Source organism: Chiloscyllium punctatum, chromosome 32 (assembly GCF_047496795.1).
Source record: "Chiloscyllium punctatum isolate Juve2018m chromosome 32, sChiPun1.3, whole genome shotgun sequence".
Taxonomy (NCBI): Eukaryota; Metazoa; Chordata; class Chondrichthyes; order Orectolobiformes; family Hemiscylliidae; genus Chiloscyllium; species Chiloscyllium punctatum.
In genome coordinates this window covers 65,692,018-65,709,308 of record NC_092770.1, presented here as the reverse complement: position 1 = coordinate 65,709,308, position 17,291 = coordinate 65,692,018, and the positions used below count along the sequence as shown (strand labels likewise).

The window sequence follows — 17,291 nt, the reverse complement described above, 5'->3', positions numbered from 1 at the left end:
TTTTTTTGTGAAGGATGAGTGGCAAAAATAGACCTCAGCAAGAATGGGAGCCTACTCATAATTTAATTCGGAAAATAAAACAAAGAACTACAAATAATGGAAATCAGAAACAAAACCAGAAATTACTGGGTAAACTCAGCAGGTTGTGGCAGCATCTGTGGCAAGAAAGCGGAGTTCCTCAGAACCAGCCAGAACTGAAGAAGGGTTACTGGACCCTAAATATTAACTCTGCTTTCTCTCCAAAGATGCTGCCAGATCTGCTGAGTTTTCCCAGCAATTTCCGTTTTTGATCATAATATAACTGGTGTGTGAAGCTGACTAGGTGGACTCCCAGAACATGCATATCTGGATTCTTTCCAACAGTTTTTATTACCGTGGATATGTGGTGTCAAAGATTTTGGGAACAAAGCAGGGTTAGGCTATTGAGTTGGATGTCAAGATCAGAGTGGTGCTGGAAAAGCACAGCAGGTCAGGCAGCGTCCGAGGAGCAGGAGAATCGACGTTTTGGGCACCAGGAATGAAGTTGGACGACCAGCCATGATTGTGATGAATGGTGGAGCAGGGCTGAATAACCTCCTTCTATCTTTGCTCTTATAGAACATAGAACATAGAACATAGAACAATACAGCACAGAACAGGCCCTTCGGCCCACGATGTTGTGCCGAACTTCTATCCTAGATTAAGCACCCATCCATGTACCTATCCAAATGCCGCTTAAAGGTCGCCAATGAATCTGACTCTACCACTCCCTCGGGCAGCGCATTCCATGCCCCCACCACTCTCTGGGTAAAGAACCCACCCCTGACATCTCCCCTATACCTTCCACCCTTCACCTTAAATTTATGTCCCCTTGTAACACTCTGTTGTACCCGGGGAAAAAGTTTCTGACTGTCTACTCTATCTATTCCGCTGATCATCTTATAAACCTCTATCAAGTCACCCCTCATCCTTCGCCGTTCCAACGAGAAAAGGCCGAGAACTCTCAACCTATCCTCGTACGACCTACTCTCCATTCCAGGCAACATCCTGGTAAATCTTCTCTGCACCCTCTCCAAAGCTTCCACATCTTTCCTAAAGTGAGGCGACCAGAACTGCACACAGTACTCCAAATGTGGCCTAACCAAAGTCCTGTACAGCTGCAACATCACCTCACGACTCTTGAATTCAATCCCTCTGCTAATGAACGATAATACTCCATAGGCCTTCTTACAAACTCTATCCACCTGAGTGGCAACCTTCAAAGATCTATGTACATAGACCCCAAGATCCCTCTGCTCCTCCACCTGACCAAGAACCCTACCATTAACCCTGTATTCCGCATTCTTATTTGTTCTTCCAAAATGGACAACCTCACACTTGGCAGGGTTGAACTCCATCTGCCACTCCTCAGCCCAGCTCTGCATCCTATCTAAGTCCCTCTGCAGCCGACAACAGCCCTCCTCACTGTCCACAACTCCACCTATCTTTGTATCATCTGCAAATTTACTGACCCACCCTTCGACTCCCTCCTCTAAGTCATTAATAAAAATTACAAACAGCAGAGGACCCAGAACTGATCCCTGCGGAACTCCACTTGTAACTGGACTCCATGCTGAATATTTACCATCTACCACCACTCTCTGACTTCTACCGGTTAGCCAGTTTTCTATCCAATTGGCCAAATTTCCCTCTATCCCATGCCTCCTGACTTTCCGCATAAGCCTACCATGGGGAACCTTATCAAATGCCTTACTAAAATCCATGTACACTACATCCACTGCTCTACCCTCATCCACATGCTTGGTCACCTCCTCGAAGAATTCAATAAGACTTGTAAGGCAAGACCTACCCTTCACAAATCCGTGCTGGCTGTCCCTAATCAAGCAGTGTCTTTCCAGATACTCGTAAATCCTATCCCTCAGTACCCTTTCCATTACTTTGCCTGCCACAGAAGTAAGACTAACTGGCCTGTAATTCCCGGGGTTATCCCTATTCCCTTTTTTGAACAGGGGCACAACATTCGCTACTCTCCAGTCCCCTGGTACCACCCCAGTTGCCAGTGAAGACGAGAAGATCATTGCCAACGGTACTGCAATTTCCTCTCTTGCTTCCCACATAATCCTAGGATATATCCCGTCAGGCCCGGGGGACTTGTCTATCCTCAAGTTGTTCAAAATGTCCAACACATCTTCCTTCCTAACAGGTATCTCTTCTAGCTTATCAGTCCGTTTCACACTCTCCTCTTCAACAATACGGTCCCTCTCGTTCGTAAATACTGAAGAGAAGTACTTGTTCAAGACCTCTCCTATCTCTTCCGACTCAATACACAGTCTCCCACCACTGTCCTTGATCGGACCTACCCTCGTTCTCGTCATTCTCAGGTTTCTCACATACGCATAGAATGCCTTGGGGTTATCCTTGATCCTATCCGCCAGGGATTTTTCATGCCCTCTCTTAGCTCTCCTAATCCCTTTCTTCAGGTCCCTTCTGGCTATCCTGTATCCCTCCACTGCTCTGTCTGAACCTTGTTTCCTCAACCTTATGTAAGCCTCCTTCTTCCTCTTTACTAGACATTCAACCTCCCTCGTCAACCAAGGCTCCCTCACACGACCATTTCTTTCCTGCCTGATCGGTACATACATATCAAGGACACGTCGTATCTGCTCCTTGAAAAAGTCCCACATTTCCACCACATCCTTCCCTAACAGCCTATGCTCCCAACGTATGCTCCTCAAATCCTGTCTTACAGCATCGTAATTTCCCTTCCCCCAATTGTAAAATCTACCTTGTTGTGCGCACCTATCTCTCTCCATAACCAAGGTGAAAGTCACAGAATTGTGGTCGCCATCACCAAAATGTTCACCCACCAACAAGCCCACCACTTGTCCCGGTTCGTTACCGAGTACCAAATCCAATATGGCCTCCCCTCTGGTTGGACAATCTACATACTGCTTACCGAGTACCAAATCCAATATGGCCTCCCCTCTGGTTGGAAAATCTACATACTGCTTATATTCTATGTTTCCATGTAATGGTGGAACCCTTATGTGTTTTACAAATCATGTGACAGCTTTCAAACTCTGGCGACATTTCTTTCTCCTTCAACAAAAACTCTGCTTTAAGTCCCCTACTTCAGAAATGATTTCCCTAATGTACTGCCATAATGGTGTTACCATCTGGCCCCTTTTATTCCAGGTTAACTTTAGAATGCAAGATTAAAATTGAAAATCTCACTTTAAATAGATTTTGGAGGAAGTGAGGATTGCAGATGCTGGAGAGTCAGAATCAAAAAGTGTGGATTCATCAGACATCGACTCTCCTGTTCCTCGGATGCTGCCTGATATGCTGAGCCACACTTTTCAACTCTTAAAAGCTTTAGTCAGCCTTTTTTCTACACCTTAATACTAGGTAGTATGATTTCTTTTTAAGTGAACTTACATGATCAGAGCAGTTTGTGTTCCCATCTCCTGCCAAGATATGAAACATATTTGTGGGAGTGATATTAACTTACATCAAGTTGAGCTGAACTCTAAGTCAGTTTTAAACTCCTGTCCATCTTTAAAAAAGGTTTCCTACTGTCAAGTTTAAATCAGAATTTGAATTTAGAATTGATTGTCATGTGTACTTCTACAAGAAAAATACAATGGAAAGTGTTATAAGTCACCCCACCATGGCACCATATTAATGATAGAAGCCATAAGTAAATTCATAAGTGACAAAAAAAAATTTAAAGACAAAAGTTCATCGACCTCAACTGAAAGGCTCCTGTTCTTGAAGAAAGCTAATCAAGAGACGTTATGCACATCCAGAATGAGACTATTAATCTAAGAAGAGAATGCCATGCTGGGATGAAATCCAAAACGCTGAAAAACCTGGACAGAAAGCCTCTGAAGTAAACCACCGCCAAGAGCGCCATAAACACTGGATCGTCAGATCACTGGGCTGGAAGCATCCACCGAAGAAAAGGCCACATGGACATGACCACCACCTGTGGAAGGGTATCCAGCAGAGGGCGATCAAGGGGGAGAGGCATCACTTTGGCACATACATTAGAGCCTGGAAGCAGTCGCCTGCACCCAGGAACGGTGGGCCTGGTATCAAGGAATGCTTAAGGCTGAAACACTACATCCTAATAGTGTTTCCCTCCTTCCCTCTTCCACTAACCAAAGCAAAATGGCGGCGTAGAGAGACATGCTACTGCAAAGTTTATTGGGAGCAGAGTAAGTAGTTCAAGGCTGAAGCTGAGTAGGAGCGAACAGAAAGCAGCCTGGGAAGTTAAAGGATGAAAAAAATTAACTTGTGGATTTGGGACCTTCACCTCAGGATGGGTGCTGAGCGGGAGTAAGAGGAGAGCAGCTTGGGAAGGTAAGAGATTTCTGATTCGAAACTGTTTGACTGTGCAGAAACTGAAAAGTGCCGCCTCAGGATTTGATTGGCTAATAAGGTGTCAGCTAAATTTTAATCTGTGTTAAATTGAATTTTGTTAATTTATTGGTTACAACTTGCATAAGCAGAGATACAAAAACAGTTAAGTATTTAACAAACCAAAGTTAATTAAATAAGGATGGAGGGTCAGGTGATGTGTTGTTTCTGCATGCTGTGGGAGCCGGTGGAACCCATTGTGGTTCCTAGTGACCAAGTCTGTGGTAAATGTTGGTTTTTGGAAGAACTCTGGCTCAACGCTTCAAACACATCAGGGAGGAGGAGAGTTACCTGGATGCAGTGTTTCAGGAGAAAGTCACACCCCTTCGACTAACTAACTCAAATTTAGCCAGTTGTCAGGGACAGGAGGGTGTGGCTGTGAGTGAGGCAGGTAGAGGGATCCAGGAGATAGAGTTGCAGGAGTCTTAACAGTGGAAGACACGAGTAAAAGTTCAAGAGTGAGGGGGTGGAGCTGAGTATGGTGGCCATTGTCAAAGATGCTAGAAAAACTGAACGGCCTGAAGGTGGATAACTCACTTGGACCAGATGGACAACATGCCAGATCTTTAAGTGAGATAGTGGAAGAGATAGCGGAGGTGTTAGTGGGGATCTTTCAGGAATCAGGGAGGGTCCCAGAGGACTGGAAAATCGCTAACATGACATCCCTGTTTAGAAAGGGAGGAGGCAAACGATGGAAAAGTACAGACCGATTAGCCTAGTTCATTGTAAGATCCTGGAATCTGTTCAGAAGGATGAGACTTCTGAATACTTGGAAGTGTATAGTAAAATAGGGTAAAGTCAACATGGCTTTCATTAAGGGGAGGTCATGCCTGACAAATCTGCTAGAATTCTTTGAGGAAGTAACAAGCAGGTTAGACCAAGGAGAGCCAATGGATGTTATCTACCTGGACTTTGAGAATGCCTTTGTCAAGGTGTTGCATAGGAGGCTACTGAGTAAGATAAGGGCCCATGGTGTCTGAGGCAAGGTGCAAGCATGGATAGAAGCTTGACTGTCTGGCAGAGAGCAGAGAATGGGGATAAAAAGGTCCTTCTCAGGATGGCAGCTGGTACAAGTGGTGCTCCGCAAGGCTCAGTGTTGGGACTGCAACTTTTCACTTCATACATTAACGATCTAGATGAAGGAACTGAGGGCATTCTGGCTAATAATAGCGTTTGATCCAAAGAAAAGTAGAAGAACAGGTAGCATTGAGGAGGTGGGAAGGCTGCAGAAGGATTTGGAGAGGTTAGGATAGTGGGCAAAGAAGTGGCAGATGGAATACAATGTGGGAATGTGTGAAATCATGTACCTTGGTAGGAAAAATAGAGGCATGGACTATTTCCTACATGAGGAGAAAATTCTGAAGTCTGAAGTGCAAAGAGACTTGGGAGTTCTAGCCCAGGATTCTCTCAGGTTGAGTCAGTGGTTAGGAAGGCAAATGCAATGATGGCATTTATTTCAAGAGGACTTGAATATAAAACCAGGAATGTACTTCTGAGGCTCTAGAAGGATCTGGTCAGACCACATTTGGAGAATTGTGTGCAGTTTTGAGCCCAAACCTCAGGAAGGATTTACTGGCTGTATAGCGTGTTCAGAGGAGGTTCATGAGAATAGACCCAAGAATGAACAGTTTAACATATGAGGAAAATTTGAAGACTCTAAGTTTATACTCGATGGAGTTTAGAAGGATGAAGGGAGAATCTAATTGAAATTTACAGAATACCGACTGGCCTGGACAGAGTAGATATTGGAGAAAGTGAGGACTGTAGATGCTGGAGAACAGCCGGACAGACAGCATCCGAGGAGCAGGAGAATCGACATTCAACCATAAGCTCTTCATCATGAATGGGGGGTAGCCTAAAGGGGTTGAGAGATAAATGGGAGGGGGTTGGGGCTGGAGGGAAGGTAGATAGGAATGCGATAGGTAGATGAAGGTAGGGGTGAAGGCGAAGGTCAGAGAGGAGGGTAGAGCGGATAGGTAGGACAGTTCAAGAGGGTGGTGCCGAATTGGAAGGTTGGATCCAGGATATGGTTGGGGAAGATGAAATGAGGAAACTGGTGAAATCTGCATTGATCCCGTGTGGTTTGGAGGGTCCCAAAGTGGAAGATGAGGTGTTCCTCCTCCAGGCATCGGGTGACTAAAGTTTGCTGGTGGAGGAGACCCTGGACCTGCCTGTCCTTGGCAGAGTGGGAAGGGGAGTTAAAGTGTTTGTCCACAGGACGGTGAGGTTATTTAATGCGTGTGTCCCAGAGGTGTTCCCTGAAATGTTCTGCAAGTTGGCGTCCTGTGTCTCTGATGTAGAGGAGACCACATCGAGAGCAACGGACACAGCAGATGATGTGTGTGGAAGTACAGGTAAATCTATGTCAGATGTGGAAGGATCCTTCAGGGCCTTGGAAGGTGGTGAGGGGGTAGATGTGGGCGCAGGTTATACACCTCTTGTGGTTGCAGAGAATGTTGGGAAGATGTTTCCATAGGTAGGAGAGACTAGGACTCAGGGCACAGCCTTAGAGTAAAGGGAAGACAGAGATAAGAAGAAACTTCTTCAGCCAGAGAGTGGTGAATCTGTGGAATTCATTGCCACAGAAGGCTATGGAAGCCAGATCATTGAGTGTATTTAAGACTGAGATAGATAGGTTCTTGAGTATCAAGGGGATCAAGAGTTCCAGGGGGTGAATGGGATTAAGAAACTTATCGGCCATGATTGAATGGCAAAGCAGACTTGGGCTGAATGGTCTAATAGTCTTATGAAATTCCATGATGAGAGGAACCGATGTTTGAAGGCCAATAAAATGGAGGTTTATGCTTTTGGTTATTTCTGATGGTCATTGTTAAATTCCGTCAAGATTTCAAGAACAACTGAAGACATCGATTCCAGATGACCATTAGGGATCTGTGTTCATTCCGTTTGTAATCTTGATAGTGCAGTGCACAAGTATCAAAGTGCCACTGTTTGACAGCTGAACTCCCCCAAGAAAGGTGGCTAATTAAAAATTGTAAGGTTGTCACAAAGAAAAGTTAGCCAAATGGGCTGCATTGTTCACAAAAACAATAGCCAGAGTTTTCTGTCTATATAAACTTTAATTGAGAATAGCGGTTACACACCAGTACTAGTAGTTAGATTAATACCAGAACAGGTATGAGAAATCAGCAGAGAGCTAACAATACCTTGATCTACAATACCTGTAGGAAATAATGATCCCAAAAAAACTGTACATTAGTTGGTAACAAAAAGGCAGTCTGTGCTTCCAGGTTATCAGAAGAACTGTAGCACTCAGCTGAATAAAAGACGGTGTCAAATGAACGTATTTTCTGCATTGCAGTTTAATCCCATGCACAATGTCACACCTCTATTTTGGTCTGAATACCTTTGATTTTAACAATTACAGGACATTTGTGCATTTTGGGAGCTCCATCATGTGTCATGAAAAGATTTTGGAGAGGAAATCTCAACAGAGCTAAAAGGAACAATAGCATTCAAATTAGACTGTGGGCTAATTTTGCCTCAACACTGGACTGGTTAACTGCCTTACATGCTAATTTTGCAAAGGCATAAATCTGTGAGATAACAACTGAATGATGTTCATCTACAACTCCCATGTGGAGTAATTTTACATGGCATTAGGACAACAGGGCACGTAACATAATAGGTTCATAATTTGAAAAGGTTAGCATTATCCGCTAAATCTATTGACAAAATATCTCAGATGAATGCACCATATTAATATCCGACAGTTAACTGGAAGGCATGTTACATTGTGAGCTTGACCAATTTAATCACAAGAAAAGGGGAAAGAAAAGCAGCAGGTCAATAAGTTGGATTGTGAGGATGGGGCACAATCACAATCAACTATCAAAACTGACCAGGAAACCAAGAGGGAAAGATGTGACTTTGACGAAACCCTTTCGATCTATTTGTATGTCCAGAGATCAGTCGTAACAAATGAATTCAATTTAAAAAAAACACTTAGAGCAAAGTTGCACAAATACCCAATCTGATGAACATGTTTTCAGAAAGTAAGTCAAGGTAGACAGGTCTATGGAGTAACTGAAATCAGAATAACTCATTTAATTTATATTAAAAATGACAATGCAAAAAATCCATAGATAATAAAACTATTGAAATCACATATAACAGATCACAGTTGCCAGTTCTGCACCCTTTATTACTAACAAAGCTTGGAGACAGCATGAAATCTAAGAGAGAATTCTAACCCTATCGAGCAAGATTGTGCTAAGTTTCATTCAAAAGCTATTACTTTGTTTTAAAGCATGACATTGCACTAATATTTTAACCCGCTGATTCAACACCATTTGCATTATCTGTAACAGTCACACATTCAATCTTAATTGACAAGTGAATCATAAATGGACTTCATATTCCTCACACAGCACCAACATGTAACACTATAGACAGTCAAAACAAAAGCGTTAGCTATTTTCAGGCATTTTGGCAGCTGCTGCAGCACTTTCTACACCACTTGTATGTCGTGTCTGACTATCGGTGCTTGACATAACTGCAGTTGTGTGGCATTTAAAATACGTTATGAACTGCAAAGCTTAGTTCAGAACATGCTGGTATTCCTACTGCACTCTCTGCAATTCTCAGTCAAGAACATATTGTTCCCAAATCAATGCTACTTCTTCAGATAATTTCATATGTTTTGTAATTTTTGTACTCACAAAGGATATTGTGGATTCTGAGTCTTGAGGGGTGCGTTTGAGCACGTTGAGTTTTTAGGACATGTCCATATCAATAAAAGAGTTGTTGGGGTCTTTTGAAAAGCATGATAGTATTCAAATCCTGAGGACCTGATGGTATATATCCCAGAATGCTGAGGGAGGCAAGTGAGGAAGCAGGTTGTGGCCTTGTGTGAAATCTTTGTATCCTCTTTAGTCATAGGAGAGGTCCCAGAGCACTAGAGAGTAGCCAAAATTGTTCCTTCGTTTAAGAAGGGCAATAGGGATAATCTGAGAAATTAAAGGCTACTGAGCCTTACATCAGTGGGAAGAAAATAACTGGAAAAGATTCTTAGGGATAGGATTTACAAACATTTGGAAAAACAACAAGCAAGTGAAAGAGCCCCACAGAGGCTGGCATCCCATCACCAATTAACCTTGTACAGCACTTGACACTGATCCAGCTACCTTACAGTCAGCTCTCAGAGTGAACAGAACCTCTGACACTCCTGTTTATATCTGTCAGCCAGCACTCCCTGACTGGGGCTGTTAATCCAGTCCAGTCAGATAATTCATATTCTGTTGAGTCCACCAGGCTGACCTCATTAGATCACTATGAGCAGCGAGGCTTTGTGTGGGGAAGACCATGTCTCATAAAAATATTTGAGGTTTTTTGATCAAATTACAAAGATGGTAGATGTTGTCCCTGTGGACCTTGGAAAAGCCTTTGACAAAGTGCTCATGGCAGGCTGATACAGAATTTGAAGTCACATGGGGGATCTGTGGTGAGTTGGATAGATGGATACAGAGCAGGCTTAGTCATAGCAGACAAAGAGGAGCGGTGTCCTGTAGGGATCAGTGCTGTCACCCCTGTTGTTTTTAATGTATATAAATGACTTGGAAGAGAATGAAGGTGCCCTGATTAGTAAGTTTGCAGATGACACAAAGATTAGGGAGGCTTCTGATAGAGAGGAGGATTGTCAGAGGTTTCAGCAAAATAGAAATAGGCTGGGACACTAGGGCAGAGAAATGGCAAATGGATTTTAATTCGGTGATGCATTGTGGGAGGTCTATTGCAGGAAGCAAGTAATCTGTGAAAGGCAAAACCTTTAACAGAGTCAACATACAGGGGGCACTAGGTGTACAGGTCCACACTTCCTTGAAAGTGGCAGTACAAGTGAATAAGGAATTCAAGAAGGTGTGTGCCGTACCTGCCTTTATGAATTGTGGAATACGGTATACGAATTGTTAAGTCAGGTTGCACCTATCTCAAACTTTACTGAGGCCACATTTGGAATATTGTATCCAGTTCATGTTGCCACACTATCAGAAATGTGGAAGCTTTGGACAGTGTTCAGACATGGTTTACAGGATGTTGCCTGGTTTCGAGGTTATGAGCCAAGAGGAGTCTTTAGGTTTGTTTTCACTTGAATGTTGAAGGATGAGGCAGAGGCAACCTGATTAAAAATTTACAAAATGAGAGGCATGGATAGAATGGATAGTCAGAGTCTTTTTCCCAGGATAGAAGTGACATTTACTGGTGGACACAGATTTAAAGTAAAAGGGGAAAAGGTGATGTGAGAGGCAGGTTTTTTTTACATTTAGGGCGGTAAGTGCCTACCAGAGGAGGTTGTAGAAGCAGATGCAAGAACCACATTCTAAGAGGCATGAATAGGCAGGATACAGAGGGATACAGACTGCATACATGCAAAAGGTTTTTAGTTTAGAAAGACATTTTACGTTAGCGCAGTCCTAGAGGGCCAAAGGGCACATTCCTGTGCTGTACTGTTCTTTGTTCTGTTTTGTAGTTTGAGTCAAACAATTTCCCATCATGTTAATGTAATATTACCTCTCCATAAGTTACTTTTTTCATAATTTGAATGGAAAATATATTCTATGCGGATAAAGAATAGAATCCAACCAAAGCATAGAGACTTTGGAACCAATATGCTGGAAAATAGGACTTGTATAGTCAGATGGTCGTTTTTGATTGACGCATACTGGATGGGCCAAAGGCTTTTCCTGTGCTCTGTACCTCTATGACAATGGGGACTTAATTCTCCCAGTTGCTATGCAGCGTGAACAAATGTAGGACGTTTGCATTAATATGCTGAGTGGAAAACCTGCTTATAGTCTCCCTAAAATGTTCCCTTTTTTTTTGGTGGCCATTTCATTAAAACAAACATCTCCAGATAAGAGTTCTTAATCACCTAGCCCTATCCAGATGGGTAACTAACCAGAAAAAAGAACCAAACTTGGAATAAACATGCCAGTCACTCTGGTCCCAACTTGGAATTGAGAAGATGGTAGCCCAGTGGTAATGTCACAATACGCAAAGAGTCAGGGCCACAGAGAAACTAAAATATCTCGAATCAGCTTCAGTGATGCTGACCATTGATTGTCATACAAACCCGTCTGGGACATGACTGTCCTTTTATGGAAGGGGGGTTTGCCATTTATGTCTGCTCCATGTGTTCCAGACCTATAGCAATATGGTTGACTTGACTCTCCTCTGAAATGTTGTTGCAAGTCACTCAGTTCAAGTCTAATGAGGGATGGGCATCAGGTGCTAATACCTGTATCTCTCTAAAGAATATTATCAGCAAGGTCTGGTTGGTTTCTACTGCTCCTCTTCACAGGAATCATAGATTTTCTAAGTTCACAACACCGTTAGGATCTATCTCCTTCTGTCCTGAGAAAGTTGGGCCACATGTGATATGTAGAATTCAGTATTTCTCTAACCACCTGACTCATAAAACAGATTAAGGCAAAAACAAAACTTCAGGATGGTGGGAGCCAAGAGAAGGTATTTTTTTAGTGCAACAAGTTGATGTGACCTGGAATACACTGCCTGCAAGGGTGGTGCAAGTCAATTCAATAACAACCTTCAAAAGAGAAGATAAATAACTGAAAAGGAGAAAACAGGAAGGGTCACAGTCAAAGAGCAGGGGATCAGAACGAATTAGATAGTTCTTGATAGAATCAGGTCAGAAATGAAAGACCAATACCCTTTTATTTTGCTGTATTGTTCTCCCAAATCTAGTTATTTAGCAGGATTACATGGAGAAAACTTGCAATCGCTACTAAGTGGGCTATGAGCTCACTGGCACATGATTAAGTGACCTGAGTGAGAAATGGTTTGTACACTACTGCTCAAGAGCCACTATCTAAAAATAACTGAGGAGGATTGTAAATTCCCTGTCTGAACTTCTGCTGCTGCCAAGAGTTGAAATGAAACTGCATGAAAGCGCCCTGTTAAACCACGAGCTTTTTTCAGGTTTTGCATTTGGGCTTGCGTCTCCATGATTTAGGATAAAATGAAAATATTATGAAGAACAAGAAGCATGGGTGATATGGCTGCAAAGATTAAAGGCTGCTTTGCAAGCAGGTGTAAGACTGTTACACCTGTATTGAGAGGGGGGGACTTGCATTCAGGATGACAATACCGAATTCATGAGAATCAGATATAAAGAGTAGTTGCTTGAAGTAAAAGGAGGATATTGGGGGCGGAGGTGTGTGTGTGCGTGCATGCACGGGGTGGGGGGGGAAGTGGCAGGAAGAGAACCCTCACTCAAAGTCAATTCTGAAATTAAATATTTGAGCCTGAGGGAGGAAAAGAACAGTCATAAATCCTCAGGAACATTTTGGAATTGGTCTGGGAAAGTTGAATGACTACGAATGAGATACTATAAAAATTGGGTTGTAAAATTGGGTTTCTCAGTTGCTTGAAGAGTAAAGTATACCTTGCTTAAAAAAATGTTCAATTAACAGTACTTTTCATTTCACTGTTAAAGTACAAGTCTTAAAATGTGGAAACTTTTCATGTCATCCTATCATGAATCAATTGGACATTTTAGATTCTTGATTTAAAGTGGTCAGGCTCAACAGGGATAATAAGTCCACACGTGCATTTGACTGTCTCAGTCTGATTTGATGAAGAAAGGGGAGGAAAAGTACAGGGAAAATGATGAAAGGGATGTTAACTGAAGAGAAATTTTTCAGCTTGTAATCACTTCAAATGAAAGTAAGGGAAAGAAACCAAACAAGTTGGCTGAATTACAATTTTTTTGAAAAAGCACTGAATCAGTTGATTTGTAGCAAGTCACTAGCTAAATATTTCACATCTCTGCGAACAGAGAATATATGAATAAATGGAAAAGAAAAAAAAATCACATCCTTGACCCCCAATCCTTTTCCTGCAAGAATTTTGGTCCAATATCTGGAATGTATTTAAGCCTTGCCAGATTCCTCAAATTTGAGAAAATGCTTGAAGTTTTCTGGGTTTTATTACCTCTCTCAAAACGGTCCCAAAATAATTCGTGTACAGTCAATTAGTGCTAACCACAGTGGCCACTTTTCAGTAGGTAACTACAGGACAACAAAGTGTGTGTGCATCCCAGGTTCCCTCAAAGAACAGAGACAACAGGATAGCTCATTTCATACTGGGCTCAGGGAGAATGTGGACAGGGTGACTGGTTGGGACCCTGGAAAACAATTTAGAACCTCACTTCTTCAAAAGACAAGACTGTCATGAAAAGCAAAACATATCGAGTTAGTTAGCATGAGGAAAGAGCCCCAAACAACAATGAGACAATCAACTGTTTACTGAGGAAGACCAGGACTCTTCGATGTAACTGATGAAAAATTCGGAATTGCAAAGATTTTTCAAAGGAAAGCCATAACAGAAAATGTTTGAAGAGCTATCATGTGCTGTTAATTTAAGAGCTGAAAAAGTGATACGTAAAGAGTCGAACAATTAAGTAATTATTTAAGGTATTTTCCGATTGCAGTTACTGCTTCAGAGTAAAAGCAAACTGAGATTTCAGGCCAAAAGATGTCTTAATGCCAACATGCATATTCAATGACTAACACGTGCAGGTGATGTCAAACACCCAGAGTGAGCACTTCTCATTGGAAAATCTGGTCCAATATCCATAAAACTGCAAAGAAAAGTTGTATTTTATTTGTTATGACTGTTTCTCTGTAAACAATGTTCTTATTCGTGGGAGAATGGCTGCGGTCAAATTTGAGGAACAGTGCAGCATACAGACACATGGTATATGACAAGGTTAACCTTGCACTCACATTTACACAACCAATGCATTCATTGTCTAGTACACTTAACAGGTTTTTGTTAAATGTTAGAGCACCTATGTGTGGTGATTTAAATTCTTTCCTTCAAACTCTAAGCTATGGTATTTTGTCACTGGTAACTTGCACCATTAGATCAAATCATGCAACTGCCCTAGATCAGTGTATGTGTTTATATAAGGCATATTGGAACAAGTCAAAAGAGACCCTTTGATTCACTTCCAATGTTATGTTTACTTGGTATTTTATGGGGATAGGGTTTGAGGGTGGGGGAAGGTGGAGTTCCTGATGCCTTCTGTCTTCTTGAAGTATTCAATAAAGTCTTTCAAATTCATATTATATTTGGCTTTTGATGGTACCAGAGATGTCTGCAGCGAGCCAAGGTCCTTTACAGGCTTGAGATGATTCAGTCACCTCACGGAGAGCTCTTTATTGATGTGAAGATAGTGTTGGTTACAATCACAGCTCCAGGCAACTGATGGCACCAAAGATCAGGCCGAAACTAAGCAAGACGTAGGAGACCTGCACATTGACTCCTGAACCTGGAGGTTAAAAAGAAGAAGAACTGGTTTAGTGCACTGAAGAAAAAAAATGTTTCAAACATCAGACACTAGAATCTATTTATTTTTGAGAAACTTGGCTTTTTCTGTCAATCACACTTAATGATGTTGCACATTATCTGGTTCAAAGATCTAAGTTCTAACTGAGAATAAATGATAAAGAAAGTATTTTGGAATAGACATCAATCTCTCTAAAGTAGATGGACCTGAGCTTCAATGTTTCCAAGCTCTAAATTGAACTGTGCAAAAGCTAATTCAGAATTGGAATTGAAAAGCAGATAGGTTTTAATGAACATCAGGATCTTTGAAATGTACAATTTGCTCCAGGCACTGTCAGGTAGGCTCCAGGGCTCATCGTACCAACATTACTGTCATTTGAGAACATACAGGGGTCATATTGCTGGCTTAAAAAAACATTCTATCAGCTTCAAAAAATGCACAATCCTAATAAGACTTATTCCAGGCAACAGAAAGCATTCAACTGTGCAAGGTCAGACAATTCACTGGATACACGCTCCGGAATTCAGTTTGGAAGGGGTTAGGTCATGAACGTTTTTAAACAGGAGAATGAGAGTTCTAAGATCAAGGCCAGGGTCCAGGCCATTAAGGATGCAGTTGTTGAGGGGGTTGTGTTGATGGAGCTTGCTGCCATTTGGGTAGGTGAAGTTCAACACTGTCGAAGGGCAAGTTTGTTGATCTTGAGAGATGAAAAAATGGTCACGAGAAAATCCAAATGTTCAACTCTGGCAAATAGTGCATGTGTAGTCAGGCTTCATGATTCATCTTAATTGTCCTTAAGAAGGAGATGGTAGACCATCTTCTTGAAGGCGCTCCCACTGTGCTGTGAGGCAGCTGCAGTGTTTTAATCCAGTGACAATCCAGGTCAGTCCCAAATCAGGATGCAGAGGGGAGCTTGCAGGTGATGACATTACCGACATCCCAACACCCACAAACAAAGCTGCATTAGAACATTATTTCAACAATCCTCCACAGACTGCAGCACAGAGGACCTACACAGAGCAGAGGAAAATCACCTATACAGCGTATTCAATGAACTCAGTACACTGATTTCTCAGCAACAGACCGAAACAAGCAGATAAAATGCGCCTAGAACCCTAGCCACTCTTCCCTACATCAAAGACATCTTGGAAATTACTGCTAGACTACTTAGACCTCTTGGCATCATGGTAGCCCACAAACCCACCAACACACTGAAACAGCAGCTAATGAACTTAAGAGATCCTATACGGACAGCAAGCAAAACAAACGTTATTGACAAAATACCTTGCAAGAACTGTAACAAACACCACATTGGACAAACAGGCAGAAAACTAGCCACCAGGACACACGAACATCAACTAGCCACAAAAAGTCATGACCCACTCTCACTAGTATCCTTACATACAGATGAGGAAGGACACCACTTTGACTGGGACAATACATCCATCCTAGGACAAGCCAAACAGAGAGAATTCCTAGAGGCATGGCAGTCCAACCAGAACTCTATTAACAAACACATCCAATTGGACCCCATCTACCACCCTCTGAAAAAAAGAACCAGAAATGACATCATCAACACCAGAAATGACATCACCAACCCAAGAAAACCTAAACACATAAATAGAAAGCGGGATATAACACCAGCACTTCACTGGAGGGTCACTGATGATGTTACTTGGTATGTTGACGAAATGTTTGAAAACAAACTTTCCAGCTGAGCGAGCAAACGTACATCCAGAGCCTCAACCAGAGCTACAAATCTTCTCAAAACTATTATCCACGTGTCTGTTGCCCTTGTCCTTCTAGGTAGAAGAGGTCGTGGGTTTGGAAGGTTGTCAATGGAACCTTACTGAAGTGCATTTTGTATATCGACACATTGTAGTCACTTTCTGCTGGTGCTGGACAGCGAATGCTGAAGTTAGTGCATGGGTGACAGCACTGTCTTGAACGGTGTGAAGATTTCAGAGTGTTGTTGTAGATGCACTCATGGGAGCAAATAGATGGTATTCCTTCTCTCTCCTCACTTGTGCCTTGTAAACAATGGACAAGCTTAGGAGAGTCAGAAACTGCGGCACTCACTGAAGAATGACCAGCCTCTGACTTGCTGTTTAGCCACAGGTATTTATGGGGTGATGGACCTTACCTTTGAGGCTTGCTCACTGCTAATCCTCCACTTAAACCTAATAATTTTTGTTCTGCATTTGCACTTTCAGTTCACCATGGAGTTGTTGGGGATGGATGAAGCCATATGCCAGGCAGCTTTGGAATGTGGGTGACAGATTCCAGAAAAGTTACCCCCATATTTCTGTTTTTGAGGGTCAAGGGAGATGTTTTGGAGGCAGATTCATCCTCTGGGTTGTGTTTCCTTTGAACCCCAAGTTAGATAAAGAGATTCAGCAGGATGCACCTTTCAGCACTACTCCGGTTCTATAACAGTTCTATACTAACAGATTACTTTCTCCAGGTGAAGAAGCTGAGCTCTACCCTTTCCTAGACAAATCCAAGTACTCCCTGGTGCAACGTCAGGCAGGTGGTTAAAAAAATGGACAAGTTGATTTTG

The 17,291-nt window shown here is 42.3% G+C and overlaps 1 protein-coding gene across 9 annotated transcripts in view; it reads right to left on the bottom strand.

The window, feature by feature from the left end:
• Positions 1–7,461: 7,461 nt before the first annotated feature.
• Positions 7,462–17,291, bottom strand: part of cntn1b (contactin 1b) — a 750,295-nt gene continuing 740,465 nt past the window's right edge. For all 9 annotated transcript variants that reach the window (XM_072552560.1, XM_072552558.1, XM_072552559.1 and 6 more), the window contains one exon: positions 7,462–14,713. In XM_072552560.1, coding sequence (XP_072408661.1) covers positions 14,631–14,713 — 83 coding nt within the window. In that variant the 3' untranslated portion in view covers positions 7,462–14,630. The remainder of the gene's footprint in view (positions 14,714–17,291) is intronic.